The 21,520-nt window shown below is 34.5% G+C and overlaps 1 protein-coding gene across 4 annotated transcripts in view; it reads left to right on the top strand.

Annotated features, from left to right (window-relative positions):
* prom (prominin) overlaps positions 1-21,520 on the top strand; it is a 455,259-nt gene that overhangs the window by 280,920 nt on the left and 152,819 nt on the right. For all 4 annotated transcript variants that reach the window (XM_074171615.1, XM_074171614.1, XM_074171616.1 and 1 more), the window contains one exon: positions 8,643-8,801. In XM_074171615.1, the coding sequence (XP_074027716.1) occupies positions 8,643-8,801 (159 nt within the window). The remainder of the gene's footprint in view (positions 1-8,642; positions 8,802-21,520) is intronic.

Here is a 21,520-nt window from a genome sequence, read left to right as displayed (position 1 = left end):
CAATAAAAAAATTACTATATTTTTAGTAAACCGTTTCATTATTTAGGTTATTTTGACATGCAATTTGTAATATGTTTAATAACTAACAATTTGGAAAAATATAAAAAAATGCATACACTAATGTGAAATATATCAAAGAATTTATATTTAACATAATTTGTCATATTTTTGAAAAATGTTGGCAATACCAAATAGAAATTACATGGGGTCTACATAGCACCACATCAGTAGTTATGTTCCAGAAAGTAACACGAATTATCTCACCACCTAGGACAATCCCGCTGATCTAGCAGTACCACCACCCTGTTCCAGATGCTGACAAGACAGTTCTCACAGGAGCGCACATCTTCGAAGCTTCGAATCCAGAGTCAATCAGATTTCATTCCTCAAACCAACAACACGTATAATTTCAAATATTTTGTATTTCTGTAATTTTTCATTTTCAAGTTTGTGACAATGAAAGTATTTTTTAAAAAGCAAGTTTAGTGCCGTCGATAGTTAATTGGCGCAGTCGACAGTAGGATTGTCAAAATTACGCGTATCGTACGAGTGATTTTCGTTTCAACGATTAATTGGCAATCGAACCTTTGTGAACAGAACAAGTTGGTGTTGAAAGCAGAGCGGCTCCTAGAACTTCAGGAAACCCAGTCAGTCGAAGACCTGCAGAAAACTCCGTACCAAAGCTGTTTTCGAGAAGAGGAATTTCATCGTCCCCTTCTGCAAGGAAGAAACACTTGGTGAAGACAAAATCGCTGAACCAGGGCAGACTCCTTATAGTGGTTAAGAAAGCGATGGCCAAAATCTTGCTTTTATTGTGAATACTCTGATTTTATGTTGCTTGAAAATATTTTTCAATCATTGTCTTTAGCTGACTCAGACAATCCTATTTCCAACCCAAATCCAAGAACCAATCGAGTTTTTGTAAACCCCTTTTCAAATCGAACTAATTTAATTTCTCAATCAATTCCAATCAATAGTAATAATACATCTTATAACCAAAACCCAGAATTGAATATTTCAAACTCTTCAGAAATGGCAAATGTTTTCAAACCCGAATATTTAAATTGCGTTCCACAATTCGATGGGAACCCAAATGAACTTAATAGATATTTGAGTGATAGCTTAATTACTCATTTTTATGATGCCGAAAATCCAAACTCTTTCCAAAATACATATCTATTGAATAGTTTGATTAGTAAACTAACAGGAAATGCTAAATTAGTAGTGAATATTCAAAATGTCACAACTTGGAATATTTTAAAAGACACACTGTATAGAAATTTTGCGGATCAACGCGATGAAGCCTGTTTGAATAGAGACATGGTTATGATGAAACAATACCCGGCTGAAAAACCTCAACAATTTTTTATCGAATTTTGCAAATTCTCAATCTGATTTGTTGCTATATTGATTCTCATGAAGCTGACGGAAATTCGAAATTTTTAAAACGCAAATTATATAATTCATTAGCTTCAAAAACGTTGTATGAGACCTATTGATTTGAATGAAGCTTTGCAATTCATCATTCAAGAAAAAAATATCAATTATTATCAAAACCAATCAAACAGAATTTCTGTAAGACAAAATAGTAGCCAAATGAGATCAAATTCTAATCAAAATTTAGATCAGTCCTATTTTCCAAGAACTTCTCTCAATGCTAATACAAGAAACGATCAATTCGAAAATCGGCAATCGTTTAATCAAAATAGATCTTCGAATAATCAATTCCATCCACAAAACAATTTGCCTTCACAACCTATAAATATTCAACCAAGAACTAATGTTCCACAACAAAAATTTTTCCGAAATTCTCAAGTTTTCAAATAACCTACTAATAACCAGAACGTTTTCAAGCCCAATTCCAATCGGAATCTTCCCAGTCAAACTCCTATGAGTGTTTCAACAAGGCAAACGTTCAACAGAAATCAACCAGGTCCCTCATTTCCTAGTAGACCTCAACAAAGAAACTTTATCTCAGAGGAACTTTTCAATACAGAAACGAATGATGTCGAATATTATACACAAGATTCTGAAGTTGAAAATCAGAGCCAGTATGAAAATACTGAATGTAATCCTGATGAAAATTTTCAATTGATAGACCAAAACATCAATCAAACATAGAACCAGTGATAATATCTTTAAATTCAAGTAATTCTAGTGAATTACCCTATATAATTTGAAATTTTTAGTCGATACAGGTTCGACTAAATCTTTTATTGATCCAACTCTAGCTTATAATCTATACCCCGATAGAATCCAAAATGATCCTTTCATAGTGTCAACCGTATTTCAAAAATCTTGTCACAAACATAGTGCTTTCATTCCCATTTCGAAAGTATTTGATGTTTCTGGAAATCTGAAATTTTATTTATTCAAATTTCACAATACATTTCATGGATTGATAGGTATTGATAACTTCAAGCAAATGTTAACTTGAGCAAAAGATTTTTGACAACACCTCATTCACAAATCAAATTGCATTATCATAAAATAAAAAATGAATTGAACCTCATTACCATTCTTCCCCGAAACGAACAAGTAATTAAGATAAAAACATCTGTACGCGACGGTGAAATTATAAGTCCTTATCAAAAGATACACAACTGCGAAATTCCAGAGAGTTTGTCAATCGCGAGAAACGGAGAAACGCTAACAACTATATTAAATAACAGTACGGATCAGATTACTCTAGATTTCTCTGAACCTATTGTCGTTGAAAAATTTGATAGAATATGCATACAAGAATTTAACTTTAATAATTTTGATGAGACGTACAAACGTGAACTGGACTTATCTAATATTAGAACTGACCATTTGAATGTCGAAGAAAAATCAATGATAGAAAAATTATGTTTAGAATTTTCCGATATTTTTTACCATGAGGATGAACCGCTCACTTTTACAAATAAAACTAAACATCGTATAAAGACAACTGACGAAATACCCGTTTATACAAAGACATACAGATATCCATTCATTCACAAAAAAGAAGTCCAAACACAAATTAAAAAAATGTTAGATAAAAAAATTATAAGGCCTAGTAGTTCACCTTGGTCGTCCCCAATTTGGGTCGTCCCTAAGAAAATGGATGCCTCTGGTAAACAAAAATGGCGAGTTGTTGTAGATTACCGGAAGCTTGATGAGAAAACAATTGATGATAAGTATCCCTTGCCGAATATAACCGATTTACTAGATAAACTAGGTAGATGCCAATATTTTTCGGCTTTAGATCTTGCCAGCAGATTCCACCAAATTGAAATGTGTGAGGAAGACATCGAAAAAACAGCATTCAAAACCGAAAATGGGCATTACGAGTTTCTCAGGATGCCATTTGGTCTTAAGAATGCTCCCGCGACTTTTGAACGAGTGATAGAGAATATCCTTAGAGGTATTCTAAACGAAAAATGCTTAGTTTATTTAGATGACATAATCATCTTTCCTACATCTCTCCAAGAGCATATCGAAGGGTTAAGAGCAGTTTTTCCAAGACTCAGAGAGTCAAACTTCAAAATCAAACTCGATAAGTGAGAATTTTTACGAAAAGAAGTGGCTTATTTTGGGCATATTGTTACTCCGAACGGTGTCAAACCAAATCCGGATAAAATTAAATCGATAAAGAACTTTCCTATTCCAAAAACAACTAAACAAATCAAATGATTTTTAGGACTGTTAGGATATTATAGACGATTCATTATTAACTTCGCAAAATTAACGAAACCACTTACCAAATGCTTGAAGAAGGGTGCACAGATCATCCACGACGAAGAATTTCTATCGTGTTTCGAAACTTGTAAAAATTCACTAATTAACGAACCAATCCTTCAGTATCCAGATTTTACTAAACCGTTCAATTCAACAACGGACGCCTCATACGTAGCTTTGGGTGCGGTCTTGAGCCAAGGACCTATTGGAAAAGACCTTCCAGTAGCGTACGCTTCAAGGACTCTAAACGACTCCGAATCAAATTACAGCACAATAGAAAAAGAACTATTGGCTATTGTCTGGGCAACCAAATATTTTCATCCCTACCTTTTTGGCAGGAAATTCAATATAGTCACGGATCATAAACCACTCCAAAGGCTATTTTCAACGAAAGACCAGAATTCTAAATTGCTAAGATAACGAATTGAACTTGAAGAATATCAATATAATATAATTTACAAAAAGGGTCATTCAATACGAATGCTGATGCACTTTCACGCATTGAACTACACTCAAAAGAGTCAAAGACTTTTCAGGAAGAATAAGACGAGATAATCGAAGAGTCCGAACGTCTAGCCGGCCCCTCTATTACTTTTGATAACCAAAATAGTGTTAACCCCAACTTGAATGCCCCAGATTACCAACCATCTTCGGATATATTAGAAATAGGTAAACCTCTTCAAGATAATATTTCTATGATAGTTAATGCCGATACAGAATCTACTCAAACTCCTGAAAAACATGACTAAACATAATTGAAGACATTGATGACGTTACCGTACATACTAATACCGAGGAAAATCCAATTGTTGAAATACCCATTTCAGAATCCCCAGTAAATTTCGGTCAAAACCAAATTATTTTCCAATCTCTTCTTCATTCACCATCTAAACCGAAAATAACGATCTTATTTGAGAAGAAACAGAGAATGACTGTTCAGCTTTCTTTAAATAACTTTGAAAGAGACGTAATCGACTTTGTAAAAGAATATATCGCACCTAACATACCTTATTATCTTTACTTTGAAAACTCAGATAATTATGAACGATTTTGTGAAGTAATTAGACAAAATTTCAAAGGGCATTCATTGAAATTCAAAAGATGTAAATTCAAACTAATCGATGTCACAGATGAAAAAGAAGCTTTAGAACTGATACAAGCATATCATGAAGGTAAAAGTAATCATAGAGGCATTGACGAGACCGAACAAAAACTCGAAACCCTTTATTATTGGCCCAATATGAAAGATTCTATCCAAACCTTCATTAACGAGTGTGAAATCTGTCAAAAAAGTAAATACAAAAGATATCCTATCAAAACAAAATGAATATAACCCCGACAGCCACCAAACCATTGTTACTATTATAGACAGTTTTTCGAAATACGCGCAAGCATATCATTTGCCCTTTTTATCGGCTACCGATATAGCTGACAAACTTTTGATACTTTTTTCACATCATGGCGTACTTATCCAAATTATAGTTGACAACGGATCTGAATTTAAAAATACAGTTATTGAAGAACTTCTCAAACTGCTCAAAGTAAATGTACATTTCTGCTCACCCAATCACCCCCAATCAAACGGACAAATTGAAAGACTTCACTTTACTCTCATTGAACACATTAGACTTCTCAATACTAGAGGATTTCTTAAAACACCGCCTCAAACGAAAATGGTTTACGCTATACTTGCATACAATCACTCAATACATTCTGCAACAAAATTAAAACCCATCGATATAGTTAATGGACATATAACCAATGAAAATCCATTCGATATCGACATAGACAATATTCTTCTCAATGACTATACAAATGACCACCGAGAAAAAACTAAATTACTTCATGCGGAAATGAACAGAAAAATAATGAATCGGAAAGAAGAGGTTATTTCAAAATCTAATGTAACGTGCGATAATCCAGAAATGTTAAAACCTAATTCTAAAACGTACGTGAAAAAACACTTGAGACAAAAACACGCTAACAAATTTGAAAAACCGACCACTATCACAAAAGTAGACGAATCTATGAAGACAGTTTCCACAGAAAATCATGAAAAAGTGCACATGGACAATTTAAAAAAACCAAGAAAGAAGTGCTATGATTTTAATAAATAGTTCATTTCATTTCTTTTCCGAATACCTTTTGTATTCGGACTTCAGGACAGAATAACATTGAAAAACCTGGAAAACAATTCTGGTATGATACCTTCGAAATTGGGCAATGCCAAAATTCAACAATACTCACACACACTGATACACTACTATGACCTGAATCCATTCATAACTGAAATCCAAAAACTGATCGACCAATACGGACAAACTTTAGAAGCACTCAGTATAAACAAAAACAATATTTCCTCAGCTGAAACAGTAAATTACATCAAAATTTTGACTTTGACAAAAGACAAGACTGAATCCAAATTGCAAGAAATAATCACAAATCCCAAACGAATCAAAAGAGGATTAATGGTATTGGTTTGATATTTAAATCAATTACAGGAAACCTCGATGCAGAAGACGGGGAGCGGTACGAAAAACTCAATACCAAAAAGTATTGGCTTCTAGTGTTGTGAAACAAAATTCAGTTTCAATCAATTTGATCAATAAATTCAATCAAACTGTTCAACAAATAATTCACAATGAAAAATTTCTTCAAGAAAAAATAATTCATATTGCTGCCATATTCCAAACAGAAAGTTATGAAGAAAATAGAGCATATGTTCACGATATACTCAACCAAATGATTGATATGTTTGAAATAGTCAACTCTGCCTTACAGGACATTGAAAATTCTATAGCATTCGCGAAACTCATCATTATGCATCCAAGCATAGTGAAACCATCTGACTCATACGTCGAACTTCTTAAATTACACGGAATTATTGCAAAGAATCAATTTCCTATTGATATTACTTTAGAAAACATCTTGAAATTAGAGAAAATCATAAATATCGAATGTTTTATTCTGAATTATAGAATAACCTTTCTTCTTCATGTTCCAATCACATATCCATACATTTTCGATTACTATCACTTATATTCAATCCCTACATATAGTCAAAGTCAGTTCAAGGCACTTATACTCAAAAATTCATTTTTACTGAAGAACTCAGAACATTTCACATTTAAAAGCGACGATTGTGTCAAAGTAGAACCACAATTCTATGTCTGCAAGAAAATGCCGATTATAGAAATTTCTGGAAATCTCTGTGAGCTGCAACTCCTGAAGATGGAAGACACTTCCACATGTAGACAAATCAATGTTAAGATTACTAAGCCAATAGCTAACCAACTGGAGGACTCCACCCAATGGATAGCAATATTTCCAAATAAAACGACAATCCACCTACAATGTAATGAACAAGAGGAAGTTCAAAGAATAATTGGATCCTATTCAATTGACATTCCAGTACGCTGCAAAATCAAGGCGAATCAAATCGAAATAATCAATGAAGAAAATGTAATCAATAGCAATCAAATAATATTGATTCCCGAATTGAACCAAGATCGCAACCCTCCAAGAAGTGTAAATATGAGCTAATTGATAACAATCCTGAAATAACATTCAACCAAGGCGGACTTTACCAATCACCGAGTATATGGACTTTAGTGGTTTACTTAGCGATCATATCAATGATAGTTTACTTCTTGTACAGGAAAAATGTACTTCGATGTTGCAATAATAAAAAGCCAAGTCAAGAAGAGAACCAATTACAAGTAGTAAATGAAGTAACCGATCTATCCACTGTTCAACTACCCCGCTGCGCATGATAGTTGAATCTTCGGGGGGAGGAATTATCTCACCACCTAGGACAATCCCGCTGATCTAGCAGTACCACCACCCTGTTCCAGATGCTGACAAGACAGTTCTCACAGGAGCGCACATCTTCGAAGCTTCGCATCCAGAGTCAGTCAGATTTCATTCCTCAAACCAACAACACGTATAATTTCATATATTTTGTATTTCTGTAATTTTTCATTTTCAAATTTGTAACAATAAAAGAATTTTTTTAAAAGCAAGTTTAGTGACGTCGATATTTAATTCACGTCAGTGGTAGAAGTTACCATCGGAGTGACATTATTCCTGAATCATGCGTGACTCACTATCGAAGCTCAGTTATGCATCATTCTCAGAATTTCAATCACTGTGACTGTCCGTAGCAAATCAAGCCAATGGAATCAAATGATCATATATGATTGTGCATGAATATTAAAATTTTGCATATATGCTTTCCTGAAATTCACAGGTTCAATTAAATATTATCATTATGACAATTACAAAACCGAGATAACTCAAATGAATCAAATGAAACTCAACTATACAAAGAACTAAAATAAAAAACGAATAACCACACTTCACTAATTCACATAATCTTACAAATTCTTCAATTCAAAGTCCACCGTGAATACCAACAATTTATATAATACGATATCCAGGAATCACAAGATCGTAATCGGAAATTAGGTGTAGGTTCATTATCAATTCGGATGAATTTCGAATTCATTTATACATCAAAACATCTCACTCGACGACCGTTTCCAACTGATTCAAGTATTTCATGAAAAATCGTTGGGAGTACTTGAACATATTTTTTTATTTCGTCAATCATAAGAAAAATTCAACTAACATACAAACAAATAAATTTTCTACAATAATTTACCAGTAGTTGTTGCTGAGACTTCCGAGATATATCATATGTGAGATATCAAATGTGAATATGTTAAAATGTCAACTATGGTTGACGTGTTTTTTCATTTTTCCTGTAAATCATTCAGGGTGGTTCGTTTTGAATGGAATGCACTGTATATTTTATTGCCAACATTTCATTTCAGAATTGAGTTGATTCGGAACTCTCACCATTTTATGGGCTTGAAAATTTGTTAGCGACCATTCGATTCACCAAAAAAGTATAATGATATAGATACTCTTTTTTTCAGATTCATCAAAGGTTCACGTCACGCATCAATACTCATCTAGATGAATTATATTCTTATGTGAAGAATAAAGTCTTGAATGAAGTGGGAAAATGTCGACCTCTTTGGGAATTATTCCACTTCGGTCGATTCAATTTTTGCAAACTGGTTATGGATCCCCTTGTAAGTACATAATCTCTTACTCTTTTTGTATCGGAAAACATGTCTCACTCATTTATTTCCTAAACTTATCATGGGCGAGATAGATGATTTTCATTCTCCCAAATAAACTTCATTCATTCTTCAATATATTCACTCAGAATTTGGAAAACTTTCAGATTTAGAATCCGAAAAAATTGCATAAGAATAGATACATAATCTCAATCCTGAATCGAGAACATTGAAACATCAATTATCGAATATTTTTCTCATATTATGTTCATACATATATGAAAATATGAAAAACACGTCCAAATCTTGTAGTTCTCAAGATATGAAATGAATCTCCGTTATACTGAAAACTGAAAATGATAATTGCGATTTCCATAATGAAATACCATATAACAGTCACATAGAATTCTTGAATACAGATATCTAACAACTCTGTAGTTCCTCAGGGTAGTTTGAATAAACGTGGACTGTCGAAAAAATACAATTGAATGTTCAAATTTCGCGGGCTACGCAAACTCCATTGGCAATTTTTAATTGTTTATATTGATACAGTCGTCTCGAACATATGTTCACAGTTTCAGCTATGTATCATTTGTTGGTGAGAGGCAGTTAGAAGTGTTCAGTGTTTTTGGCGGTTTTCTGCTTTCAAACAAAAATTCAAAGAATTTGCATCAAATGTTGTTTTAAAATGGATTTGAGTGCTTAAAAACACTTGACAGTGATGTATGGTGATTGTACCCTGAGTCAGAAAAATGTTTAAAAGTGGTACAAGCTTCTCATAGGAGATCGAGAATATGTGAATGACGACGCTCGCCCTGAACTATCCAGCACATCAACAATATATAGAAATATACTTGTGATGCACTGTTTGGAACCTTTGGTGTAGTAATGAATATCACCAGTTTTTTCCCAATACCAAGCCGTTATTTCAACACATCGACACGTGTCTCGATTACCAAGTGATCATCTTCAACAGGAAGATCAAACTTCGATTTTGGTGATCGAAACACGTATCAAGGTATTGATATAACGATTTGGTGTTAGGAAAAAACTCTCGTGATATTAAATCAATAGAAACGCCACTATCAGAAAAGTTGCTGAGGATGTCGGCATATCGGTTGGCACATGCCATGCAATTTTTTCGAAAATTTTGGGCATGAAGCGTGTGGCAGCAAAGTTTGTTCCAAAATTGCAGAATTTTGATGACAAACCATTGCGTGAACATCGCTCAGGAATGGCTGAATGACGTCAAACAAAGTCCAATCATTCCAATGGAAGGGCCCAGGAGAACCAAAATCGAAAAAGCATGCCAAGTTTGATCAAATGTCAAAATTTTGATCACTATTTTCATCAATTACTGTAGCTTAGTGCATCAGGAGGTCTTGCTATACAGTGTGATCCACTAAGTCTGCAACAAATGGGAAACTTTTTTATTATCGATTTCTCAGAAAATTTTATTCTTGACAAAAGTTGGTGCATCTTCCAAAACTATACCGAGTGTACCTGAAATGGCATTATGGACAAACACCATACAGGATAGGCCAAAAAATATAAAGTTCGTTCAGGAGTAAAGTACCCTTATTTCAAAAAATATAGAAATATGTTAAAGAGAAAAGTTGCTTACAATTGAAATGTTCAGATACGAAGTCATGGCCTGCTATTCGAATTTCTTTTCTCCTGGAAAATGTTGATACACACTATTTTGATTCAATATGTATTTGAAGTAGCCACAATCAAATCAGTTTGGAGAATTTTTCATCAAATTAAACAAATTAAAGTGTATTTGTAAAATTTACTTGGATTTGTATATTTTTAGGTGACCGTCAACTTCATGTTTGTTGCAACGATATTTAACAGTACTCTAGAATTAAACGAATAATCTTTTTAACGAGGCAAATACTTTACTGACTAAATGTTCATATGAATAAACTGTCAATAAAAGTATAAAATTTCTTTTATTCTGACAACAATGCGTCAACTAGAACAGATATTAAAAAACAATCCAGAATATATCGCGGATAGCCATGAACAAAAAACACATACACCCTAAAACAATACTGTAGTTTAATTGTGTGGCTTGCCTGTGAAACGTTTTCATATGTGTCCTTAATCAAAAATGCCTCGCCCAGTATTATTAGCGTTAACTGAAAAGGCAAAATTAGTTTTAATCTGTGGTGATGATTATAAAACAATGCGCGAGGCTGCAAATATTTTCAACGAGCGGCATCCAGACAAACAAATTTGTTATTCGAGTGTAAGTAGAATTATAAAAAATTTCAAATAGACCGGCTCACTAGAATATAAACATAATACGAAGCGTACGTAATATGTATGCACAGAAGAAAACCAACTTGACGTACTTCAAGCAGTAGTAGAAAATCCTAGAAGGTCCACTCAAGAAATTAGTGATTATACCGGCAGAAAAAAAACCTCTGTGAAGCGTATTCTGAAGAAACATAAGTTCCATGCTTACAAACCTACATTCATTTGTACATTTCAAGAAAGAGACTATGATCTGAGATATGATTTTTCCATGTATATTCAGAGTGAAATGAAAAAACAACGAGATTTTCATCGATGTATTCTGTTTGGAGATGAATCTACTTTTACAACAAATGGGGTTCTATCCTCACAAAATTGCAGATGGTGGTCAGATGTCAACCCAAATTTTATTATTGACAACCAAAATCAATAATATCAGAAAACAAACGTTTGGTGTGGTATATTAAATGATAAATTACTGGATCGGTTTTTTTTTTCGCGAGAATTTGAATGGTGACAGGTACTTGAACTTTTTGTAAAATGAAATAGGAGAGTTTTTTGATGATATGGTATTAGAAGAACCGCAAAACTTATGGTTTCAACATGACGGATGTCCTGCCCATTCTACTAGAAATGTTCCTCAGTGGCTAAATAGGACATGTCGTAATGAATGGTTAGGACGAAATACCAATCCTTGACGGCCTCCTCGTTCTACAGACCTTACACCTCTAGATTATTTCTTGTGGGGATACTTAAAACAAAAAGTCTACAGAGATCGCCCCTTTAATAATGTTGATGAGCTTGAAACTTCAATACGAGTTCATTGCAGAAATATTCCCGCTAATGTGTTGCGATCTACATTAAACGAATTTTATGAGCGAATGCTTAGATGCATCGGAAGAGAAGGTGAACATACAAAGACGCTTCGATAATTTTTATTGTTAGCACCTGTTGAGTTGTTAAGTTACCTACTGTATTTTTCTGTACTATCACTTATTGGTTCTTTTTTGTTCATGGCTATCCGCGATAGATTTTGACAGTTTATCGATATGAACATTATACTTAGTAAAGTGTTTGCCTCGTTAGAAAGAGTTTATAATTTTATTCTAGAGTTCTGTTAAATATCGTTGCAATAAACTTGAAGTTGACGGTCACCTAAAAAAATACAAATAAAAGTTAATTTCACAAATACACTTAAATTTGATAAAAAATACTCCAAACTGATTTGATTGTGGCTACTTCGAATATATATCAAATCAAAATAGTAAAAATATGTATCATACGGGGGTAATTCAAAATTTTCCGAATGAAAAAAAAATATCGAATAGCAGGCCATGACTCCGTATCTGAACATAACTTTTAATTCTAAGCATTTTTTCTCTTCAACATATTTCTATCTTTTTTGAAATAAGGGTACTTTACTTCTGAACGATCTTTATATTTTTTGGCCTATCCTGTATGGTGTTCGTCATAAAGCTATATCAGGTACACTTGGTATAGTTTTGGAACATGCACCAACTTTTGTCAAGAATAAAATTTTCTAAGAAATCGATAAAAGAAAAATTTCCCATTTGTTGCACTCTTAGTGGACCACACTGTATAGTCGCACGGCCAATAAGAAGTGATGCGCCACATACGAGAAGCAATATGAAAATAACGCCCGGTATTGTGAGAAAACGATTCATGGTTTTTGTATTACGATAATGAACCTCATTGATCGTAACTTTATGGCCAAGAAAAACACAGTAATCATGTCTCAGCTTTCGTAATCACCAGATATGTACCCCCTGCGACGTTTTTCTATTTCTAAGTGTGGGTTGCGCCTCTACAGAACACCCCCACTCCTCCACTTTTGCCTTTATACAGCCGACCAATCAGAAGCTACCGCGCGTAAAGCGGGAAATTAAAATCAGTAGATGAAAGAACAGACTTCCGGCCCAAAACCCCATGTATTTTTTTATGAAGCTGAACTTTTTGCAATTTTCACGACATACATTTGGAACCTTGTGGAATACCTAACTCGAGGTAGGTGTGTTTTGTAGGGTGTGAGAGAGAAACGTGTGATGTAGTCGATGCAAAGGAGGATACATTGCCGCCATGTTTTTTTCTTCAATGATGTATTCTTCCACACCCTGTAGACATCGAAGGATCACACGATGAAACGTTGTAGTTCTGTTGAACTGATATATTTTATATTTTTCCTTGGGATCGTACGTTGAAACGTTGGACTCACGTTAAACCTACATGTTTTTTTAATGATGTATTTTGCCACACCTTGTACACAGTGACGTCATGTTTTTTTCTTCAATGATGTTTTTAGCGACAACCTGTATACCCCACTGAATGTCCGTTACATTGCCGCCGTGTTTTTTTTCAATCAGATTTTTCATCATATCTCTTTCGTGCTTCCAATATACAATTTTTATCGAGTCGTATTCCTAACCCTTCATGCTTAATTCTGAAACCGGCTATATCGCCCAAGAAACAACAACACCGAACGTGCCATGCTTGCGTTGGCGATTGATCACCTCGATACCATCTCTATCTATTTATCTTTGCATCGATTACGTCACAAGTGTCTCTCTGACTCTCACATGCACCTTTTTATGTAACATCAATTTTTTCCCAAACCTATGGATATTTTCTAATGTTCTACATAGAAATCACGTTTCAGGTTATCTAAAATTCAACGGGAATCAAAAAAATGCGGTCAAGTATTGAAAATGATTCAATTTCGGTTCCAACAAAACAACCGCCATAAATATCAACAATTCGCAATTACTTGCAATATCCCACATTGGTGTCGAGGCTAAGGACGAAGCCTACCACGCCGACGACCGTGGTTTGATTTTCATACCGATAAACTTTTGTCAATCGAATTTCCCTCAGCTACCGATGACCACGTGACTGGTACGTGACAAGGGGGCTCGAGGGGTGAGGCGGAGTCCCAAAGAGGGCTACGCTCTTTGAATCATTATTCTCTACATCGATTACATCAGAGGTTTCTCTCTTCCTCTCTCCGAAATACACTGACATCGAATCGGATGTTCCATAAGATTCCGATCGTATGTCATGAAAATTGAAAAAAGTTTTGCTTTTCGAAAAAATACATGGGACTTTGGGCCAGAAGCCTCTTTGTACATCTACTGATTTGAATTTTCCGCTATACGCGCGCTAACTTCTGATTGGTCGACTGTATGACGGCAAAAGTCGAGGAGACTTCTCTGAAAGTCTTAGGCCCAATGGGATTGTTTCATGATTTTTAGTTTATAGTTCAGTTGATAAAAATTTCCTGTAGTTTTCCCGTAATTAATTAATAAAAATCGAATGTGTTAGGGCGGTGACGTAACGGGCCTATTCCCGCTTCTTGTTCGATTGACCAATAGAAACAATAGAAATAGTTAACATTGCCAAATCGTAAAATTTAGGAAGCCTATAATTATCAATTCAATTATGGAAGTGTATATGAACCCGTTAACGTTTCAATTAATGAAAAATTCTCCAGATGGCATAAAACGTACACGATAAATCATGTTTGGAAATAAATTCTATATCTAAAGTCGGTACACAAAGTCGATAGATCACAAAATATTTACCCAAACTATGATTTTATGGATTGTTTATTAATATACAGTTATGAAACTCAAAAAATATAGCAAACTGGATCAAAGAATCATTTCAAATATTCAATTTATTCTACAATTCTCAATATGTACAACTGCAATTTATTATAAAAAAAAAACGATTCCTCCATACATACCTCTTTCTAATATTGCTGTTCGGACTGGTCTGATTTAAAGTCAAATAAACCAGGAATCAAACTTTAACTATTTTCAATCTTCAATTTCAAAATTACATCAACAAATCAATGTCATAACTAAATTTTCTGTTTTTTTTTGTAAACATAAAAACGAGTGATAAATACTGATTAACTCAATTAAAATACATGGTGATTCTAACAGCAACATTCTCCCCCCCGTGATGAAATCACTACAGCATCGGATTCGTTCTTCAAACATTTGTTTCGTTTTTTTCAATTAACTTGCATATTTTGGAAACAAGTGGTTTATAGATTCCTGTTTGGGTTTTCACTTCGACAACTCGAATTTTTCCGTCCTTCCCTTCATAAACCTTCAGTATTTTTCGGATGGGCCACATATTTCTGGGAAGTGTGTTGTCCACAACAACTACAATGTCATCCAGGGAAATATTTTCTTCCTTAGAGTACCATTTCGTATTTTTGTTCAAGTTGACCAAATATTTTTTTTGCCATCGCCTCCAAAACATATCAGCTAGCGCTTGGGTGACTCTCCAATGTTTTCTGCAGTTTGCGTCGCTTATCTCAAATTCTCCTGTAGGTGGTGCAGATCCATCAGAACATTGAAGTAGCAAATGATTGGGGGTTAGGCTCTCAGGATCCAGGGCATCGTTCGAAACGTAAGTCAGTGGTCTGCTGTTCACCATGTTCTCAGCTTCAGCAATAAGTGTTTGAAGTACCTCTTCTTTGGGAAGTCTCTCTTTTAATGTAACTTTCAGCACATTTTTAACCGATCTTACAAGTCTTTCCCAACTTCCGCCCATGTGAGGTGAAGATGGCGGTATAAATTTCCACGTTATAGATTTAAACCATAAAAATTCCAAAATTTTGTTGAGTCGAAGTTTTTTATTGCTTCTATCAATTCTCGATCAGCAGAACGTATATTGGTGCCATTGTCGGAATGTATTTCTCTTGGATATCCCCGTCGACTAATGAATCTTCTGATGGCCATGATGGCACTATCAGTATCGAGCGAATGTGCAATTTCCAAGTGGACTGCTCGAATACTCATGCAGGTGAAAAGCACGATATATCGTTTTTCAGTTCTCCTTCCAACAGTTACTAACTACCATTGGACCAAAATAGTTCATCCCTGTAATAGTGAATGAAGGGTCTTGTGAACCTTGTAGTCTGCTTTCAGGTAACTGCCCCATTTCAGGTACTCAAAGTTGGACTCTCATTTTCCTGCCAAAAAAACATTCGGTTTTGCATTTGCGAACTGCACTTCTCATTTTCAAAATCCAAAATTTCTGGCGGAGTTCATTCATAGTTAGTACTTGTCCTTGGTGGTTAAAGTTAATATGATAGTGCTCAATTAGCAATTTCGTGAAACGATGTTTTTGATCAAGTATTGCTGGATGTTTCTGGAAATAGGTGAGATCTTTGGCTTGCTCAAGTCGTCCTCCTATCCTTAGTATTCCTTTATCATCAAGTAATGGCGTCAGGGTATATATACGGCTTGATTTACTGTGTTGTTTTGTTTTGTAAATCTGCAATTTCTTGATGGAAACATTCGTTCTGTACATATTTTATATACTTTTCTTCGGGCTCACTCCAAATTTGTGCTTACTTTCCTTTTTCTGCAGTTGTTGATGAATCGAAGCATCCATGCAGTGGCTCTAATTAGTCGTCGGTATTTGGAAAATCTGTCTAGGCTGGGCAAATAACTGTGTGTAATTGTTGTTGTCAATATAGTTTCTCTTTTCATTTCCAATTCCATTTCTTCTAGGGGTTCATCAGTTTCTTTCGGTCAATGATTCTTAGGAAATGTCAAAAATTTTGGTCCAATAAGCCATCGACTTTCATTTGCACGAAAAAGTTCTCTCGTACCTTCATCTGCCACGTTATCTTCTCCAGAAACCCAGTACCAGTTAGATACATCTGTTATCTCAGTTATTTCTCCGACCTTTACTGCTACAAAAGTTTTATATCTTTTTGTCTGAGATCGAATCCAATGTAGTACAATTCTGGAATCCGTCCATAAGTAAATTTTTTATATGTTGATTTCTAAACTTTCTTTCACAGAATTTATCAATCTACTCAACATTACAGTAGCCTATAGCTCTAGTCTGGGTATTGTTATTTGTTTTATAGGTGCTACTCGAGTTTTTGCACTTACAAATGATGTATAGATTATATTTCCGTGAATAAATCGTAGATAACCGACAGCTGAAAATGCTTTCTCACTACTGTCACAAAAACCATGTAGTTCTACTTCTTCACTGGCAAATAAATGACAAACATAACATCTGGGCACGCATATTTCCTTGATGTTGTTGAGATTCTCCAATAACTGTATCCATTTGGTATTCATATTTTCAGATATCTCATCATCCCAACTGATTCCCTTTTTCCAGAGTTCTTGTAGAAAGATTTTGAATTTTACAACTAGTGGTTAAAGGAAGCCTAGTGGATCGAAAACGGACATAACCAATTTAAGAACTTCCCTTTTCGTTGGTACCTTGGTTTTTTCTAGAATATTTCCTTTATTTAGTGAAAATATAATACTGTCTGATTCAGGATTCCACCAAAGTCCTAGTACTCTTTTTGCAGGTTGTTGAAGAAATGAATTCAAATTTTTCTAAGTTCTGGATTTTAAATGTTCGGGAATTTTGTCAATAACATTTTGAGAATTGCTGATCCAGTTGCAAATGCTGAATCCTGCTTTTCCATGGATTTCTATTACTTCCAAAATGAGTTTGACGGCTTCTTCAGTTTCTACACTATCTAAGTAATCGTCAACATAATGTTTTTCAATGATTGCTTTAGCTGCCTTGGAAAGTATGTGATAATGTTCTTCAGCATTTTTATTCTTCACCAACTGAGCCATACAGGGAGAAGATGTCGCTCCAAATGTCATGGCCTCCATTTCGTGAACATCAGGATATTTTGTTCGATCCATACCTCGCCAGAAAAAGCGTTGAGCTGAGCAATCGTCATCTCGGATTTTTACTTGATGGAACATCTCCTTTATATCTGAACAAAAGGTGATCGACATCTGACGGAATTTCCAAATTATTGCTGTTGAGTTTTTTAACAAGTCTGGACCTTGAAGAAGATGATCATTAAGGCTAGTTCCACTCAACTTTGCTGCGGCATCAAATACCAATCTCAGCTTGCCTGGTTTGTTGGGGTTTACCACTACAAAACATGGTAAATACCAAGTTTTTTGGCCCTCTCTTCCAGCTTCAGTAACGCTCAGCTTTCGAATATGGCCTTTTTGAGTATATTCTTCAATTTTTCTACAGTAGTCAGCTGCAAATTCCTTATTTTTATCCATTTTCCTCTCCATACATTTGAGGCGATTCAGTGCTACAGGTTTACTGTCTGGTAATGTAACATTTTCGTTTCTTCATAGGAGCCCAATTTCAAAATGATTGCCAACTCGTTGAATAGTATTTTCCATGATTTTCAAAGCTCTTTCGTCTTCTCTAGATCTACCATTTTCTTCTATGCATTTTATTCCAAAATTTTCAATTCTGAATGAATCTTTCACCACTTTGTGGATATCTTCATTTGCTTCTTCTTGAGACTTACAACAAACGTGAAATATCAGAGAATTCTCAAGAACCTTTCCTTGTGGATATCTTCCATGTACTACCCATCCAAGTGGAGTTTTAGAAACAAAAGGCGCATTCTAATAACTCTGATAAATTTTCCTGGCAATTGTTAAGGCACATTGATCTTGGCCAATAAGAATAGTTGGTTGGGCATCATAAAAAGAAAGAACTGGCGTTTCCTTGATGTATGGGTAGGTTTTACTCATATTTTCCACATCAATTGTTTGCTTTGGAAGTGAAAGTCCGCTGACTGTTCTGACTTCATTTATTTTGTACATTTTTCAGTTTTCTTCTATTCCAGATAGCTCTAAAGTCACCTTCTTCGAATTTTCTTCATTTTTTGTTACTTTGTTGAGCCACTGATAGCATAGTGGTTCTACAGGTCCGTTTAATCCTATTTCTTGAGCGATTTTGCTGTCTATCATTGTTGTTGTCGCTGCTTTATCTAACAAAGCAAATGTATAAATTTCCTTATTGGGTTCTTTTAGTTTCACGGGAATTATTCGAAGTAGTATTGTAGAATTTTCTTGTTGAAAAAAGTTAATTTTTTCCACATGAATGTCTGGATCGTCGTCCTTGTTCAAGAGTGAAACATTATTCACTGAACCTTCCGCCGCCTTACTTTCATGATCAAGATTGTGAAGTATCTTGTTATGGAATTTTTGGCAATTTTCTATTTCACACTTTTGTTTTACCCTGCATGAATATATATCATAACCTGGCTTTAGGCAGTAAAAACAAAGCTTCTTTGACGTCACAAATTTCCATTTTTGGTCGATGTCCAATTTTTTGAAGTTTTGGCAATCTGTCAAAATATGATTATTCTGGCAGTTGGGACATTTCTCATATTTTTTTGTAGAAAATACATTTATATTTTTCCTGCTTTGAAATTTGTCTTGTTCCAATCGTTTTTCAGGATAACTATAACTGTTGAAATCAGCACAACTTGACGCAGCTAAAGCGATTTTGCGCATCCATAGTGAAAATGTTTTTAAAGTCATGGTTTCTTCTAAAGTGGATTCTTCAGCACTATTGAGTCTTGGAAATGAAGGTAATTTCATGATAATTTCATTCAATATTGATGGATTCGTTATGTGTCCAGTATTTTGAAATAGTTCCATAGTTGTAACCAAATTTTCGATAACGTTTGAAAATGGCAGGTACGTTTCAAATCTTCCCTCTTTTGGAGGAGTGGCTCGTCGAACTTTCTCTATCAAATTGGAAACAATGAATTCAGGTCTACCGAATGTTATTTTCAAGGTTTCAATTATTTTCGTTACATTTTTAGGGGCGATAAGGAGTGGTTGCACTGCTTCTCTGGTTCTCCCTTTAAGGCATCTTTGCAGACGCATAATATTTTCGTCTTCACAATTATTGAAAAGATTAGTGGAACGCTCGAACTGACTAAAAAACAACGGCCAGTCTTCTGGATTTCCATCAAAAGTAGGCAAATTTGTTTTTGTATTATCTGATCGTTCGGAACTTTTTGATTTGTTGGAGTTCTGCTTAAATACATCACAGATCTGGTTGAAATTATCAGCAGTCATTGTAATGAAATTATTTGTCGTCGGCAAATCGGTGTTAATACCCGTTTCTTCAATTTTCCAGTTTGCTATCTTTTCTTGAACACTCATTTGTTCCAAATCGATAACACTATCAGCACCGTAAATTGTAGACTTTTTGGACGAACCTTCCTGTATCAATTCACGTTTCAATTGAGCTTCTTTCCTTATCAGCTCTGCATCTCTATCAGCTTGCTTTCAGCTCGCCTTTTCTCCACTTCAGCTAACTTCCTTGCTTCCTCCAAATCTATTTCAAGTATTCTTCGCCTAGAACTTGATGATCCAGTCCCTTTGGAAACAGCTCGTGAACGTGAACTTTTGTTGGTATTCAATTGATGGTTTTGAGGAATTGGCATTGTTTGTGGTTTATCACCTACGTTACTGTATCTTTCGGAAGGAATTCTTTTAGTTTTCCTTTCACTTTTTCTTGGGTTTGGCATGGACATGTTTCTCCAAATTTCCTTTTCCTTTTAATTTTTATTTTTTTACTCGAAGGACCAATGTTCGGACTAGTCAGTCCCACTGTGATTTCGTCTGATTTGAAGTCAAATAAACCAGGAATCAAACTTTAACTATTTTTAATCTTCAATTTCAAAATTATATTAACAAGTCAAGTTTTTTTTGTAAACATATAAACAAGTGATAAATACTGATCAACTCAATCAAAATACATGGTGATTCTAACAGCAACAATTGCTACTAAATTCGAGCGCTATAGGCTCACTTAGGTAATCTGTTGAATATTCCAAATATTGAGAGGAAGGTAGAATGAAATCAAGTATAGACAGAATTGATTGTACTCGAACTGATCCAACAAAAGCTTCTGAGGTGATACCATTAATCATATGACAAAATTTAATGAAGTAAAATGAAAAGCATTTGATTTTTCTGCAAAAATGTTAATTCATTTTGTTTCATACTTTCAGCAACAGTATTAATTGCAGATAATACTTTCTGTGGAGAATACTTGAAGTTGAAATGAAAAACTGTATCATCAAATTCAATATTTTCGTTCCCCTTTCATTTGTAGTCACTTTTTGAATGATTTCTATAAGTCTTGGAAGAGTAGAAGAATTGCAGTTTTTTCTTTCACCCATTTTTTTTCTCATCATTTTTTCCATTGGGAACCTAAACTCATTATATGAAATAACTCAACTATAAACCAACGCGCTTTTTGTTTTCTTGTGCACAAGAATGCACCATATCAATATTCAAATACATCTCTAAATAACTTTCAAAATACACACAAACTAAACTCAATGAAAAAACGAATTGTTCCTACGCGAGATGTCAGATGAAAAAAGTTGAAACTCAATGTTGCAAAAAACAAGCAGAAGGGATCCGAAATGACATACATTTTCAATACGGAATAAACCAATAAATTGTGATATAGGTACTCCATTTTCCTGAGAAAACAAACGATCAATTGAAATTTTCTGTAATTATTCATTCATTTTTTTGAGAATAATGCCAGCAAAAAAAATCAATAATAAGATACAATACTATGATACAAAAATAAAATCGCTCGAA

This window comes from Leptinotarsa decemlineata, unplaced genomic scaffold (genome assembly GCF_025532065.1).
Source record: "Leptinotarsa decemlineata unplaced genomic scaffold, Ldec_3_MD MMD2_tig00000026_RagTag_RagTag, whole genome shotgun sequence".
Classification (NCBI taxonomy): domain Eukaryota; kingdom Metazoa; phylum Arthropoda; class Insecta; order Coleoptera; family Chrysomelidae; genus Leptinotarsa; species Leptinotarsa decemlineata.
The sequence above is the reverse complement of the archived record's forward strand: the minus strand, read 5'-3'. Positions and strand labels throughout refer to the sequence as shown.